A 13,041-nucleotide genomic window follows, 5' to 3' on the forward strand; every position below is an offset into this window, starting at 1 on the left:
CTCAGACCCTTGAGTGGGAGGCTCGAGTGTGACTGTCAGCTGAGAACTTACATTGTTGCGCTCAACCTTCAAAGACAGTTGGACGCTGAGGTCGGCGGACTCTGAGAAGACGTTACCCTGATAATCTACATCCTTTGGGAGGTCCACCATCTAAACCAGGTAGGAGTATTTTGGTCTGTGTGAAAACAGAGCAGTTTTTCCATGACATAATGAGTTAAAAATAACTCTGAATATGACCACGGTGATATTGTTTTCAGTCGTACTTACACATTAAGATTGTCTTAAAAGTATATTTTAATCAGGTTTATACGTGTTATCTTTTTAACTGTTCTTTATATATGTTTGTAAACAAAGATGTTCATTTGTGTTTAAAATATAAAAAACAGAAAAGAAAAACATTTCCCATGATGCTCAGGGTCATGACTTCTCTCAAAATAGAAGCACCAGGAAAGTTCTGTTTAGGCAAGAATAACAACATTTGACTTGAGCCTGAAGTAAAGAGTGAAAAGCTAACACAAAATCACTGAAGAATGAGACGATCAGATTATGTTACTGAAACGGGGGACGGATGTGTGTCTGCTGGATGATATGTGACACAGGACGTTAAGTATGTTTTCCCCACAACATATTTGATTTCATCTCTGAGCTCTTTTCCATTGCACTCTTATAGCACCTCGAGCTACTGCACAAAGACTAAGGTACAATCTCAACAATAGCTGTCACAAAAAGCCCAATTGTTCTGCAACCCACGGCAAAGGCAGGACTAAAGGGAACTGAAAGAGGAAACTGATATACAAATAAACTGCATGTATAACTACATCACATATGACACTAATACAGCTTTCCATTATAAAGGATAGGAACAGAAATCTGTGTAAATCTTGCAGTGGGGGGGGTATAGCCTGCAGTTTTGCTCTCAGTATCTTGTAGTAATCCCTTTAGGGGGAGACTGAGATGTGCCATCGAATATTTGGTTGTTTCTTTACTGTATCAGCTTGAACACTGCTAACATTAATAATTCCCCTTTTTTAACAGAATGGAAGTTCGACGTGAAAAAAAGCACGCCTGCGGGACGATTTGTCTGAAGTATCTTCTTTTTCTTTTCAATGTTCTTTTCTGGGTAGGTTAATATAAAAGTGCAAAGATTTTCACTGAATTTTAGATTACAAAAGCAACTTTTTCAGTTCAGTTCAGTTCAGTTCATTTTTATTTCAAACATTTCAAACATGTGCCTTCACAATCATTACAAAATATCATTCCATTATTTGTTTGAAAAGGAGTAGGCTGAAGTATTTACTTATTTGTCCCTACCCCCTCAAGTTTTACCTCTCATTCATTTAATTTTTTTTTTTGTCTTAAATTAAACAAACAACATATGAAACATATGAAGTAAAACAAAACATAACATACATAAATCAAAAACAAGAAATTAGCAAGCCCCACCACAGTATAGTTTCTTTCATATGAAAAATACAGAATGTGTATATTTGCAGATACACAAGTTATGGAAAAACAACAAACCAAAACAAAACAAAAAAACAAAAAAACAACCAAAAAAGAACCGCAACACCATTACCAGCAACATTACCATCCTGGGTTAACCCCGTTTTCTTCATTCTTATACTTATTTAAAATTAGGTTTTTATATTTTACTTTAAACTGTTTTATGTTTTGACTGTCTTTTATTTCTTCTGTTAGACTGTTCCATAATTTAACTCCTGCAATTGAGATTGACATAGTTCTTAAAGTTGTTCTAGCACTTTGTATTTTTAAATTCCATTTCCCTCTTAAGTTATACCCACCTTCTCTTTCTATGAACAATTTACAGATTTCTTTGGGAAGCAATTTATTTCTGACTTTATACATTATTTGCGCTGTTTTAAGCTTCACCAAGTCTTGGAATTTAATAGCTTGCATTTTGACAAAGAGTGCATTTGTATGGTCCCTGTACCCTACATTATTTATTAATCTAATGGCCCTTTTCTGTATTATAGTTATTGTTTGTGTGTTACTTTTGTATGTGTTTCCCCAGACCTCTACACAGTAGCTCATATATGGCAGTAGTAAAGCACAGTATAAAATGTGCAGTGCTTTCTGATCCAACATATGCTTTGCTTTTCCCAGGACGGCAATGCCCCGTGCCAATTTCCCCCGAACATAAGTAATGTGTGGCTTCCAACAGAGCTTGTGGTCAATGATCACCCCAAGAAATTTTATTTCATTTACTCTTTCTAAATATACATTGTCAACACATATTTCTACTTCGATGTTTTTCTTTTGGTTTCCAAACAACATAAATTTGGTTTTATCTAGATTCAATGATAATTTATTTATATCAAACCACTTCTTTAATATCGTTAATTCCTGTGTGATCATTTCCAAAACCTGTGGCAATTCCCCACCTGCACACAGTATATTTGTGTCATCTGCAAATATTACAAACTTTAAAATCTCCGATACTCTGCAGATATCATTTAAGTACATAATAAACATTTTTGGACCCAGTACTGAACCTTGAGGTACTCCACAAGCTATATCCATCAAATTAGATTTATATTCATTTATTTGTACATATTGTTGCCTATTCCCTACATAGCTTTTTAACCATTCCAAAACCACTCCCCTAAACCCGTACTTTTCCAGTTTTTTTAATAGAATTTCATGATTAACAGTATCAAACGCCTTCTTTAGATCTAAGAAAACTCCGAGCGCATACCTCTTATTATCCATACATTCCGTTATCTTTTCCATTAGATCTATCAGTGCCAAAGCTGTTGATCTGTTGTTTCTGAACCCATACTGACTATCTGTCATTAATTCATATTTTTCCACAAAACTGTCAAATCTTTTTATGAAGACTTTTTCCAGTATCTTAGAGAACTGGGAGAGTATTGACACTGGTCTATAGTTTGTAAAATGATGTCTTTCACCGGTTTTGTAAATGGGAATAACTTTAGCAACTTTCATTTTTTGTGGAAAAACTCCTTTTTGAAACGACAAGTTGAATATATATTTTAATGGTTTTACGATACCATCAATACCAGCAACTTTTGAACGATGTCATCTTAATTCAGTCAGTTGTAATTGATTTAAAGTTGCAACATTAAATTTGTGCAGTGCTTAAAATGCCATAGACATTAAGATGACTTCCTTTGTACACAGACACATTAAAAAAAAACGGAAAAAAAACATACAAACTTTTTTATTTACTTATTTTTACTTTATTAACTGCAATTTCCTTTAGGCTTTAAGAATAGACTGATGTTCTAGTCTCTCAGGGCTTACACTGAAAGAATGAGGCGTTGTCCAGTGTGATCACATTTTAAGAGCAAAGTTATAACTTATGTGCTGCATTCTCACTACGAGCATCTGGTTTGAGTTGAGCTGGTAACGGTATGTTCTGTCAGCTGGCAGGTGGGGCTGTGTTGGCGGTGGGCGTGTGGACTCTGGTGGAAAAGAGCGACTACATCAGTTTGCTGAGCTCCAGCTTCTATGCAACTTCGGCGTACATCCTGATAGCTGCTGGAGTCATCGTGATAGTGACCGGGATAATCGGCTGCTGTGCCACGCTGAACGAGATGAAGAGTCTTTTGATTGTGGTACGGTGACCACGCCCACAAAATACTACCTGTTACAGAAAAACTGATTTTTCTTGCCCGTTTCACTTCACTCCACAGAAGCTGAAATCCTTTTTTCATTAGTCCACATGAGAAACCATGGCACTTTTAAGTCCATGTTTATACACTCTCACCCCCTGGTCCAGGTTGTGTATTGAAAGCTAATCCTTGGTGACCTTCTGTCTCGTCTGCCTGCACTCAGTGCAGCTCATTATGCCAGGCATGCCTGTCAGATATAACAGATAAAGTCATGCACAGTGTGTCTTTAAGAGTTTAGATATAGAGTGTGGCTCATGCCAGAGGAATGAAGGGCATCACAAGCTGCTGCTTGGACTTAAGAGTGTGTGTGAGTGAGACAGACAGACAGACAGACAGACAGACAGACAGAGGGTCTGTGAGGATATCACTCAGACTCAGTGGTATATCTCTATGGTCATACTCCCCGCAATCTTTATAATGAGCACCTTCCTTTCCCACCATTTAATCACTTATTTTCTGGAGTATGATGTTTGTATTTTGTAGCCATGCACAGATATGTTCAGTGACATTATACCTGCAAAATGGTGCAAAATAATGGCATTTCACTGTATTCATAGTCATTTTTGTTATGTCTCTGCCTACAGTATCTGATCTTGTTGCTCTGTATTTTCCTTCTGGAAATCATTGCTGGTGTTCTGGCATACATTAACTACCAAGAGGTGAGGTGCCATACTTTCTATTTGTATCTGTTTGTATATAGAGACAAAAGTAAATAGTGACATACAGTTTATTTTGCTATAACTTGCACAGCTTCCAGTACTTTTTATGGTTATATCTATTCATCATTTAAATTTCACCCCAGAAATTACAAATGTCTTTTTTTTTGTCTTTCTGCTTGCATTATGTGTATTTTATTAATTCTACTTTCCTTTCAAGTATTTCTCCTAGCTTTGCATCATTTTAATGTCAAATCTAACAACCACTCAGTTGCTGCACTCCTTTGTGAAGTGTGTTTTACATGCTTTTCTGTGCATGTTCATTTGTCCATTTTTCCCCCATCCTTCTCACGCCTCTCTTTCTTCCCCCTTTTTTTCTTGCTCTAGTGTTTCCCTTTCTGCTACCAGGTAATCTACTGCAGTGTGTTTCTCCTTTATATCAGTCTGTTTTAGTTCTGACAGGTTGAGGTTATTTTTATTTGCAAGAGTCTTCATTAGAATCAGGGAGTGAGGTCATAGAATCTGTGCTCATATATTTTGAGTTATCTGTGGGTATTGCTCAGGTAGACAGGAATGTTACGGGGGAAGGAGGAAACTTGATCAGGAGCTATTTTTGTTGATGGGAGGTACTAAAGAGCTTCTCCTGTCTCACAGCTGGATGAAGAGCTCAAACAGAACCTGAAAGTGACCATGCAGCAGAAATACCAGCAGCCAGGAGAGGAGAGCATCACACAGGCTGTGGACAAACTACATCAGGAGGTGTGGAAAAGGAGAATTTGTTTCAGAAAAAGGCTCGAATAAAAAATGAGTAACATCAGTAAGACTGGACATGATTAATAATGAAATTCTGTGTTAACTGCAATTTTCTCATTATTTTCCCTCTCAGTTTAAGTGTTGTGGTAGCCACAACTTCTCAGACTGGAGCGACAGTGTGTGGATCCAGGCAGCAGAGAACGAGCGTCTTGTTCCCGATAGCTGCTGTAAAACTCCAGGTGAACTCTGCGGCCGCAGGGACCATCCCTCCAACATCTACAGAGTGGAGGTAAAAACGAGAAAGCTCTCCATCGACGCAGCGTGGCTAAATTTCACATGATAACAAGATATTATTATTTATTCTTTTTTTTCTCCCCTGTTCTTGTGCTCTCAGGGAGGCTGCATCATGAAGTTAGAGGAATTCCTCTTGAGTCAGTTATATATTCTCAGTGCAGTTGGTATAGGGATTGCATTTCTACAGGTGAAAGCTTTTACTGCTGAGCAAAATGGAGATAAATATGAACATCTATTTTAATGGAGTCTGGAAATAATGAGGTCTTTGTGTCTGTTTTGTTTCAGCTTCTGGGGATGATGTTTACATGCTGCCTTTACCGGAATTTGAAAGAAGATCCATACTAATTTTGTACTTCCCCCCTCCCCATCCATCTATTCATTTTCTTCCAATTGTCCAATTCATGACCGTGGGGATGGGTGCTGGAGCTTATCCTAGCAGTCATATGGCGAGAGGGAGGGTACACCATTGGACAGGTCACCAATCTGTCACAGGGCTAATACATGAGGACAGACAACCATTCACACCAACAGAATTTAGAATCACCAATTAACCCAACCTTGTGCACACTGTCGGTGGAAGTTGGAGTACCTGCAGAGAACATGCAAACTCCACACAGAAAGGCCCCAGGTTGGATTTGCACCCAGAATCTTCTTGCTATGATAATGCTAACCACCACACCACTGTGACACCCTTGTAGGGATCACTGTAGTTTTTTTAAACATAACAAAATTTAACACAACTTCTAAAATGTTTTCCAAATTATTATAACCCCACCACCCCAAAAAAGTATTTTTTCCCACAGTCCTACGATGCTGCATAGTTACTTCAAACACTGCGATGCTGCAGGACAGCACTGCTCATTTGTTCTCGCAAAAACAGCTTTGCATGTGTTTATGTATTCTTTAATTTAGGTCACAAAGGATTTTTAACTCTTTAAAATGAGTGGTGTATATTTAAAAAGCAGAGCAATATGAGCATGTTGTGGCCGCTTCTCTGTTTGTCTTTTTAATTGCTTTTTTATGTATAGTCATTACAAATGTGTATTTAAAAAACTAATATAAAGAACTATTTTTCTTTGTTGGATGCAAATAAAAGATACTTCCTTATAATTTCCACCCAAATTCTCAGATAATTTCTCCGACTGAACTTTTATTTTGAAACTTATAAGCGGATGTTGTTGTCAGCTGACTGTACACCCTCCTCGCGTATTTCTTTTGCATCGTCTCACCCTCAAGGTTTTTCTTTATAATTTAAAGCAAATATTATTAAAATGTCAGCGAAACCAACGTGTTTGATAGTGGCGAGTGCTTCTTCTCAAGGTGAGCCCGTTAGCTTTACTTTGAACAGCTCGGCTGTTCTCAATCATTCATGAATTTGTCCGTTAGCTTTGACTTACTTAGAGCTGCAGAACTAGCATGAGCTCTCTAAAGCGTTTTATCTCACACATTTTGTTTATTCAGGGGTGTCTGCGAAATCTTTCCATCAGTCCTTCAGCCTTTGTAGTCCGGTCTTTAACCTACAGACAGCCACACCAGGGGTAAGACTCCACCTGACAAGCAAATAGCAGATACACGAACAGCTGTCGTGACCTAAGCGCGTTAGTCCGTACTTACGTAGACAGTCTCCATGACAACTGCGCAGATTAAAAAAAAAAAAAAAAAATCAAAGGAGAAATTTAAATAAATAAATAAACACGTCTTTTCTTTTTTTTACTTTTTCTTTTCGTTTGTTTGTTTTTAAATATGGTGGTAAAGAAAAAAAATTCCACGATATTTTCTTTGGGGGGGGTACCTTATTTTGGGGAAATTCAGCAATCTCTTTATCACTAAACTTTTGTGGTGATTCCTTGTATGCGGTTTTTATGTCCTGGTGAGTACTGAAATTAAAGTTCATTCAAATAACTTTGAAATAGGTGCATGTAGAATAGATAGTTACCAAAAGGACCACAGAGTGGTGCTTCTAGTCAGTGGAGTGTTGCTAAAATTAGAAAGTGATGTATCTTGTAGGATTTAAAAAAAAAAAGAAAAAAAAAAAGACCAGCGGTATAATCAAGGGTGATGAATGAAAGAAGAAAAAGAAACTCCAGGACAAACAAGTACCTCGTTTCACTGTGACACCCATTGTCCCTGTGCAACAGTAGCATCACATTTATACAAATATATGGGTGTTACTAAAAAAAAAAAAAAGTGTTTTTTCCTGAAATCCAAGTTTGTTATAAAATTGCAGCTACATTGCCAATCGCAAAATCCATTTTTTTTCTCCTACTGGTAGCTCATCCTGGTAGGGCAGGTAAAATGATCAGAACCCTGAGTTTAAAATATTTATCAACCACCAGTTTCAAGAATTTAAATATTATCGCAACAAAGATACATTATTAGATCCATGTTTGTAGAGATGGACTTACACACCCGAAAAAAAAGTTGTCTTTTATACCCTGCTTTCACCCTACTACTACATCTGAAAGGTCACGGACATGCGCTTTAAGATGCAACCCAGTTCTTGGAAATAGTTCTTGTCCACTTTGTGATCATTACCCTGGGTGTGTGATGTTACCCTGTACAGAAGTGTTTCTGTGGTTGCAGGGGAAGCCAATAGACTTTGTTGGGGTTGATGAAAGCACAGCTAGATGGGTGCAGGACTTCAGTGTGAAACCCTACGCAACACCAGCCAAACTTGAATCCATAGATGGTGAGAATATTTATTTCATGCCCATTCGGCCGTTTTCATGTCTGCTGCTTTAACTACTATCTGCTCACTTGTGTCACGATGACCCCTTTTAAGGTGCCCGATACCAGGCACTGCTCATCCCACACTGCCCTGGAGCGCTGAATGACCTGGCACACAGCGGCTCTCTGCACCGCATTCTCGCGCACTTCATCTCTCAACAAAGTGAGCTTGGGGCTTGTTTTAACATCTGTATGTATTTTTCTTGTTGTTTTTTTAGGAACACATGTACATGTGGTTTGCTTGGTTTTTTTTCCCCTCTGTGCAGAGCCGGTGTGTGCAGTGGGACAGGGAGTGTCTGCACTGTGTTGTGCCACTGAAGGACAGAGGTGGATTTTCAGTGGCTACAGCTTAACAGGGGTTAGTGTTTGGTGAACTCACTAGGGGAAATATAACCCATATATTTGTTCAGCTATCACATGTTTGCTGTATTTAGTAACACCAACTTGTTGATCTTAATAGCCTTCAGTGTTTGAACTGGTGCGGGAACCTGATTTTGCCAACCTGCCCTTGATTGTAGAAGACTTCGTGAAAGACAGCGGTGGATCGTACACAGGTGAGCTTACCCTGCTAATAACAGAAGAGTCAAATACCAAATAATTATTTCTAAAACAGTCTGATGTTCGTCTCTGTGGGCTTTTGTTTTTTTTTTTTGCAGCAAGTCAAGAAGATGCCATGCATGTGGTCGTAGACAGGCACCTCATAACTGGACAGAACATGCAATCAACCTTGCTCGCTGTAAATAATCTAATCCTGCTCTGTAATGCCAAATAAAAACCTGAAATAATACACGAGGAATGCTCCGATTCGACAGCTTTGTCGTCCCACTTTTATATTCATGTAATTAAACATTTATTTTGAACAAGTATCAGAAAAATGCTGGGTCAGAAAGAGATGTTTGGCAAAACTGCAACATACCACTTGGTTATTTGTTGATGCTGTTATTATAAACCGAGTAAAAGCAACAGGATTGTGTAGATTCAAACATAATAAAAAATAAAGCATCAGGAGCAGATGTATTGTTGCTGATGGATGAATCTTTTTAAGAGCACAGATGATTTTAGGCGTTGGACTGAAGCGATGCTGCAGATGTCTGAAGGCCTCCAAATATAAATAAACCCTTAATTAAAATGGATACATACTGATAATCATGCAGCTTCTTTTGTTGAATGCAGAGATGTACTAATCTGTACTTTTTTTCTTTCTTTTTTTAAATCGTATCATCACAGAAAATAAATAAAATACACTGAAGTACCTTTTTTTGTTGGTTGCAGATGCCTAAAAATAAACCGCCGTGTCATTCAAGAGCTCGATACATTCACGACCCTCAAACAAGTTGAGCGTTAATTAAACCCCGTCAGTGGCTCACTGCAGATGTCGAGATAGGAAAAAAAACAAAACGGCACTGACTTCAATGACAAAAAATATAGATATATTGTGTCAATCCGAGATTCACAGTGTTCGCCAACAAGTCCAACTCTTATAGCAGATCATAGAAATAATCCAGTCCTTGTCCCAATTCCCACAAGGAAATTCCTGTTCCCAGTTCAGCAGCTAAAGAAATCCTCAGGTCGATTGACTGTAAAACAGTTGAAATAATATTAATCACTCATTGATGATTAATACTCCTATTCTTTTAATTGCAGAAGTGAACAGTTTTACCTTCAGTGAAGGGTAGTACACCACATGCTTAACTGCATTGTTCCTAAAATAAAAGGCAAAGGACAGGATATTTAATCAAGAAAAGCTCTCGGGACATTTAAATAACCTCGAAATATTGTTTAAACCCTGATGTTTTATTAAATTAATACCTCTTGTAAGTGAAGTAATGCTCTGCAGAGTATTCATCCCAGAGAACCTTTGGCCTGTGTTCTCGCAAGATCTCGATGTACCTGCAGGAAACCACAGACGAGTGCGGTAAGAGGCTTCAAGTCCATGTCAAAGTTCTCAATCGACTCTTTACTCCAACTTATCGCCATTTTTTACTATAAATAAAAAGCTCATGCTACTTGCAGTCAGAAAATTACGTTTAGTACTGTGAAAAAGTCCTGAGCCACCCTGTAATTCTTTTTATTTTGCTAAAAGAAAGGGAACCAATTTTTTTTTTTTTTTTTTTTTAAATCCATGCAAACATACGTGGAATTACCAGAGTTTCTACAATTCTAATGAGCTTGAAAGTCAACACAGTCTGAATGCTATGCAGTAAATGTTTAAGGATGCTGCACACCTTGTCGAGGTATGCTATGTTTACTCTTTGAGAATCACCTTTTTATTGCAAAAATATGATTTTGTGTCAAACTCCAAAACTGGTTCTTTGCCAAGTCATCTACTATGTGCAGACACAACACTAGTGCGTCCTTCGAGTTAGGTACCTTTTTTTATGCTGAGTGATTTATAGATCAGGGTTAAGTGGTTTAACAAAAAAACTGTAATGGAAATTGTCAGGACTGGACTGAAAATGTGTGAAAAAGCAGGAAAAGACTTTTTCAGATCAGCCCAAATATCAAAGAGAAATTAAAAATGCATGCCGTGGAAGAGTTCGGGTCTTAGGAGGTTAAAGTATTGCAGCAATAGCTAGAGTTTCAGCTCACCTTGTTCCCAGGACTGGCTCTGTTCCCTGGCTTGCAAAATCAAGGCCGTACAGATTGAGTCCAAGCAGAATCTTCTCCCTCCACTGAGAGTTTGGTGCAAGCTGGAGGACACAGTCTCTGACCCAGGGCAGCGGAGAGCTAGGGCCCGGCCTATAACAACAACAGCACACAACTCAGAAAACTGGATTAACGCCAGTTTGAATCCTCTTGTTGCATCACCTGTGCCATGTACTCACCTGGCACCACTGGAATAGTCATATGTCATGAGACTGAATCCATCGACGACTGGGGCCAACTGCTCAAACTCCTCCCTGCCAAACATACCCGGCTGCCCTGTGCTGATAATTCACAGGAAAAACAAATCTAAACCAATCACACTGATTGTTTTTGTTGTTTGTTTGTTTTTTTTAGCATTTATAGCTGCTGAATGCAAAATAAATGAATTCACCTTGTTACTGCTGGTGGAATAACAAGAATGCAGTCTAATCTTTTAGCTTTCAAAGTCTCGCATATGTGTTTCACCAAATGGACCAGTTCCCTGTGTGGGTAGATCAGAAATGCTTGATTATTGATTAACCTCAGACAAAGCAAAACTTGTGATCGGGGCTTGCAACAGAATCACTCACTTTCTTTTGTTACCTCCCAGCTGACTCCACAACTCCAAGGTGAAGCCATCGAAACCTTCAGTCTGCAAAACCACGGTTTTTACGTTAATCAGTCACCGAATAAACCAAAAACAAGGTTTTATTGGAATTAAAGACACAAACACTACTTATTTACTTTTGCAACATCCACCAGCTCAGTTCCCAACTCGTCAATTTCATCCTCACTTCCAAATACTGCCATGTAGTCCTGGTAGGACCAGCCATCAAATAAGAGCCGAGGCACTGATGGTTAAAAAAGAAAATGAACTAATCTGAATCCACACAATCAGACTTGAGTACCTGTGGGCAGTAAAGTTGGCATTCACTCACCAATCCTGACTTTTTTGTTAGACTTGCGTACAGCTTTGACCCAGCCTGAAAAGATCAAAAGACACTCTTTTACCTCATGTTCATCCGTGACTTAAGGTGAGGCTTTAATCAGTGATAAAGTTAAGGAAAAAAGTGGATCATCTGCCTGGATCGTGATCGTGGAGTCCCGTAACGTCAAAGGTTTCAGGTCCTCGTCTGCGCAGCTGAAGCCACACCGGTGACACCGAAGTTAGCTTGGACCCAAACATCTTGGCAACGTCATAGCCGTGGGAATTCCACTGCAGGATGAGAAAAATAAGTTGTGTCTTTGACTGTGCTAAAACGTACATATGAAACCCTAAAGGGCAGGTTTTTAATTTTCTTACATGACCATAAGCATATTAAATTAAAGTTTTACCAGTGTCATAGATGAGGGGGGATTGGATAGATTTTTTGGTGACAGCTAATAAAGATTAAGAAATTAGAATGTGATTATCAAACCAGTTAATGATTCATTATCTATCAACTGATAAATCTACTCACTGGAGTCCACATGGCTATGGTCTGTCCCATCACTTACACACTATTGTCAAACGTTTAAATTCAGCAGGAGAACAAGGAGATATAATTGTGACTGGATTTCAGACTTACGGGTGTCACATATCCAAGCACTGGTCCTTGAAACGTTTTCTTGATGTGTGCACAGTATCTCTTTTCCTCCTTCGCTATGTCTTTCCAGTGCGGGTCTGACACAACAAGGTTTCTCTCCAGTACAGATAATTCTGCTGGAGATGTCTAAACAAGTGAGATCAAAGAGAAAAGAGCCCGTTTCAGTAACAGATAACCACGACAGGACGGAGACAGGAGACCAAGGACATTTTAGGCAAACGCATTCAGACCTGTTTGACCTGACAGCACAGAACAGCTCGAACCAGTTTAAAGATTAAGACCTGAAGTTACTCACCTCAGCTTCAGCTTTGTGCGACTTCTTTGCATCGGTTTTTGAAAGTGTGGCACTGACCAGCCAGCAGCTTGAGACGATATGAAGGAAGACCAACGAGGCTCTCATTTCCAAAAAGCCAATTTAAAAAACACAGAGCAGTTAAATATAAGATTGGCTAGCTGAGGTCTGCAGATTTGCAGTGCAAGTGTTTCCTTCCTTTACTGGGATGTGTGAGATTAGAAACCACCATATCCTCCCGCGGCCTAAAATCAAGCAGAGCAGTAACCCAAAGCGGCCCGGCTCGTCCTGCTAAAACATACTACCCTAAATAACCATAAACAGACTGAAAGCTTTTGATGTCAGGCGGTTGGTGTCTGTTTGACTGACAACTTATCTCAATGTGCTTCTGAAGCGTCAGCCTCGCCAGGAAACTTCCGGGGTTTGCATTTTTCAAAATAAAAGGTGCGTGT

At 38.8% G+C, this 13,041-nt stretch overlaps 3 protein-coding genes across 4 annotated transcripts; 2 read left to right on the forward strand and 1 right to left on the reverse strand.

The window, feature by feature from the left end:
• The first annotated feature begins 1 nt into the window (after window position 1).
• cd151 (CD151 molecule) lies at window positions 2-6,461 on the forward strand. Of its 2 annotated transcripts, XM_080868729.1 has the most exons (9): window positions 2-159; window positions 1,036-1,120; window positions 3,408-3,599; window positions 4,241-4,315; window positions 4,700-4,720; window positions 4,967-5,071; window positions 5,199-5,354; window positions 5,460-5,546; window positions 5,645-6,461. In XM_080868729.1, the coding sequence occupies exons 2-9, from the start codon at window positions 1,037-1,039 to the stop codon at window positions 5,702-5,704; spliced, it is 780 nt and encodes a 259-aa protein (XP_080724855.1). In that variant the 5' UTR covers window positions 2-159; window position 1,036; the 3' UTR covers window positions 5,705-6,461. The 2 variants fall into 2 exon arrangements, with proteins under 2 accessions (XP_080724855.1, XP_080724856.1); XM_080868730.1 differs by lacking the exon at window positions 4,700-4,720 and having other exon boundaries at window positions 5,645-6,460.
• Window positions 6,462-6,520: 59 nt separating this feature from the next.
• On the forward strand, window positions 6,521-9,330 carry gatd1 (glutamine amidotransferase class 1 domain containing 1). Its single transcript, XM_080868751.1, has 7 exons — window positions 6,521-6,679; window positions 6,821-6,897; window positions 7,943-8,048; window positions 8,142-8,249; window positions 8,353-8,444; window positions 8,547-8,640; window positions 8,743-9,330. The coding sequence occupies exons 1-7, from the start codon at window positions 6,631-6,633 to the stop codon at window positions 8,856-8,858; spliced, it is 642 nt and encodes a 213-aa protein (XP_080724877.1). The 5' UTR covers window positions 6,521-6,630; the 3' UTR covers window positions 8,859-9,330.
• Window positions 9,331-9,471: 141 nt separating this feature from the next.
• Window positions 9,472-13,010, reverse strand: chid1 (chitinase domain containing 1). Its single transcript, XM_080868717.1, has 12 exons — window positions 12,593-13,010; window positions 12,280-12,423; window positions 11,795-11,927; window positions 11,650-11,694; window positions 11,456-11,562; window positions 11,302-11,363; window positions 11,124-11,213; window positions 10,912-11,013; window positions 10,676-10,825; window positions 9,896-9,976; window positions 9,747-9,789; window positions 9,472-9,663 (listed from the first exon to the last, which is right to left on the reverse strand). The coding sequence occupies exons 1-12, from the start codon at window positions 12,695-12,697 to the stop codon at window positions 9,565-9,567; spliced, it is 1,161 nt and encodes a 386-aa protein (XP_080724843.1). The 5' UTR covers window positions 12,698-13,010; the 3' UTR covers window positions 9,472-9,564.
• Window positions 13,011-13,041: the final 31 nt, after the last annotated feature.

Source organism: Rhamphochromis sp. 'chilingali', assembly GCF_963969265.1.
Source record: "Rhamphochromis sp. 'chilingali' genome assembly, chromosome: 2".
NCBI classification, from domain to species: Eukaryota; Metazoa; Chordata; class Actinopteri; order Cichliformes; family Cichlidae; genus Rhamphochromis; species Rhamphochromis sp. 'chilingali'.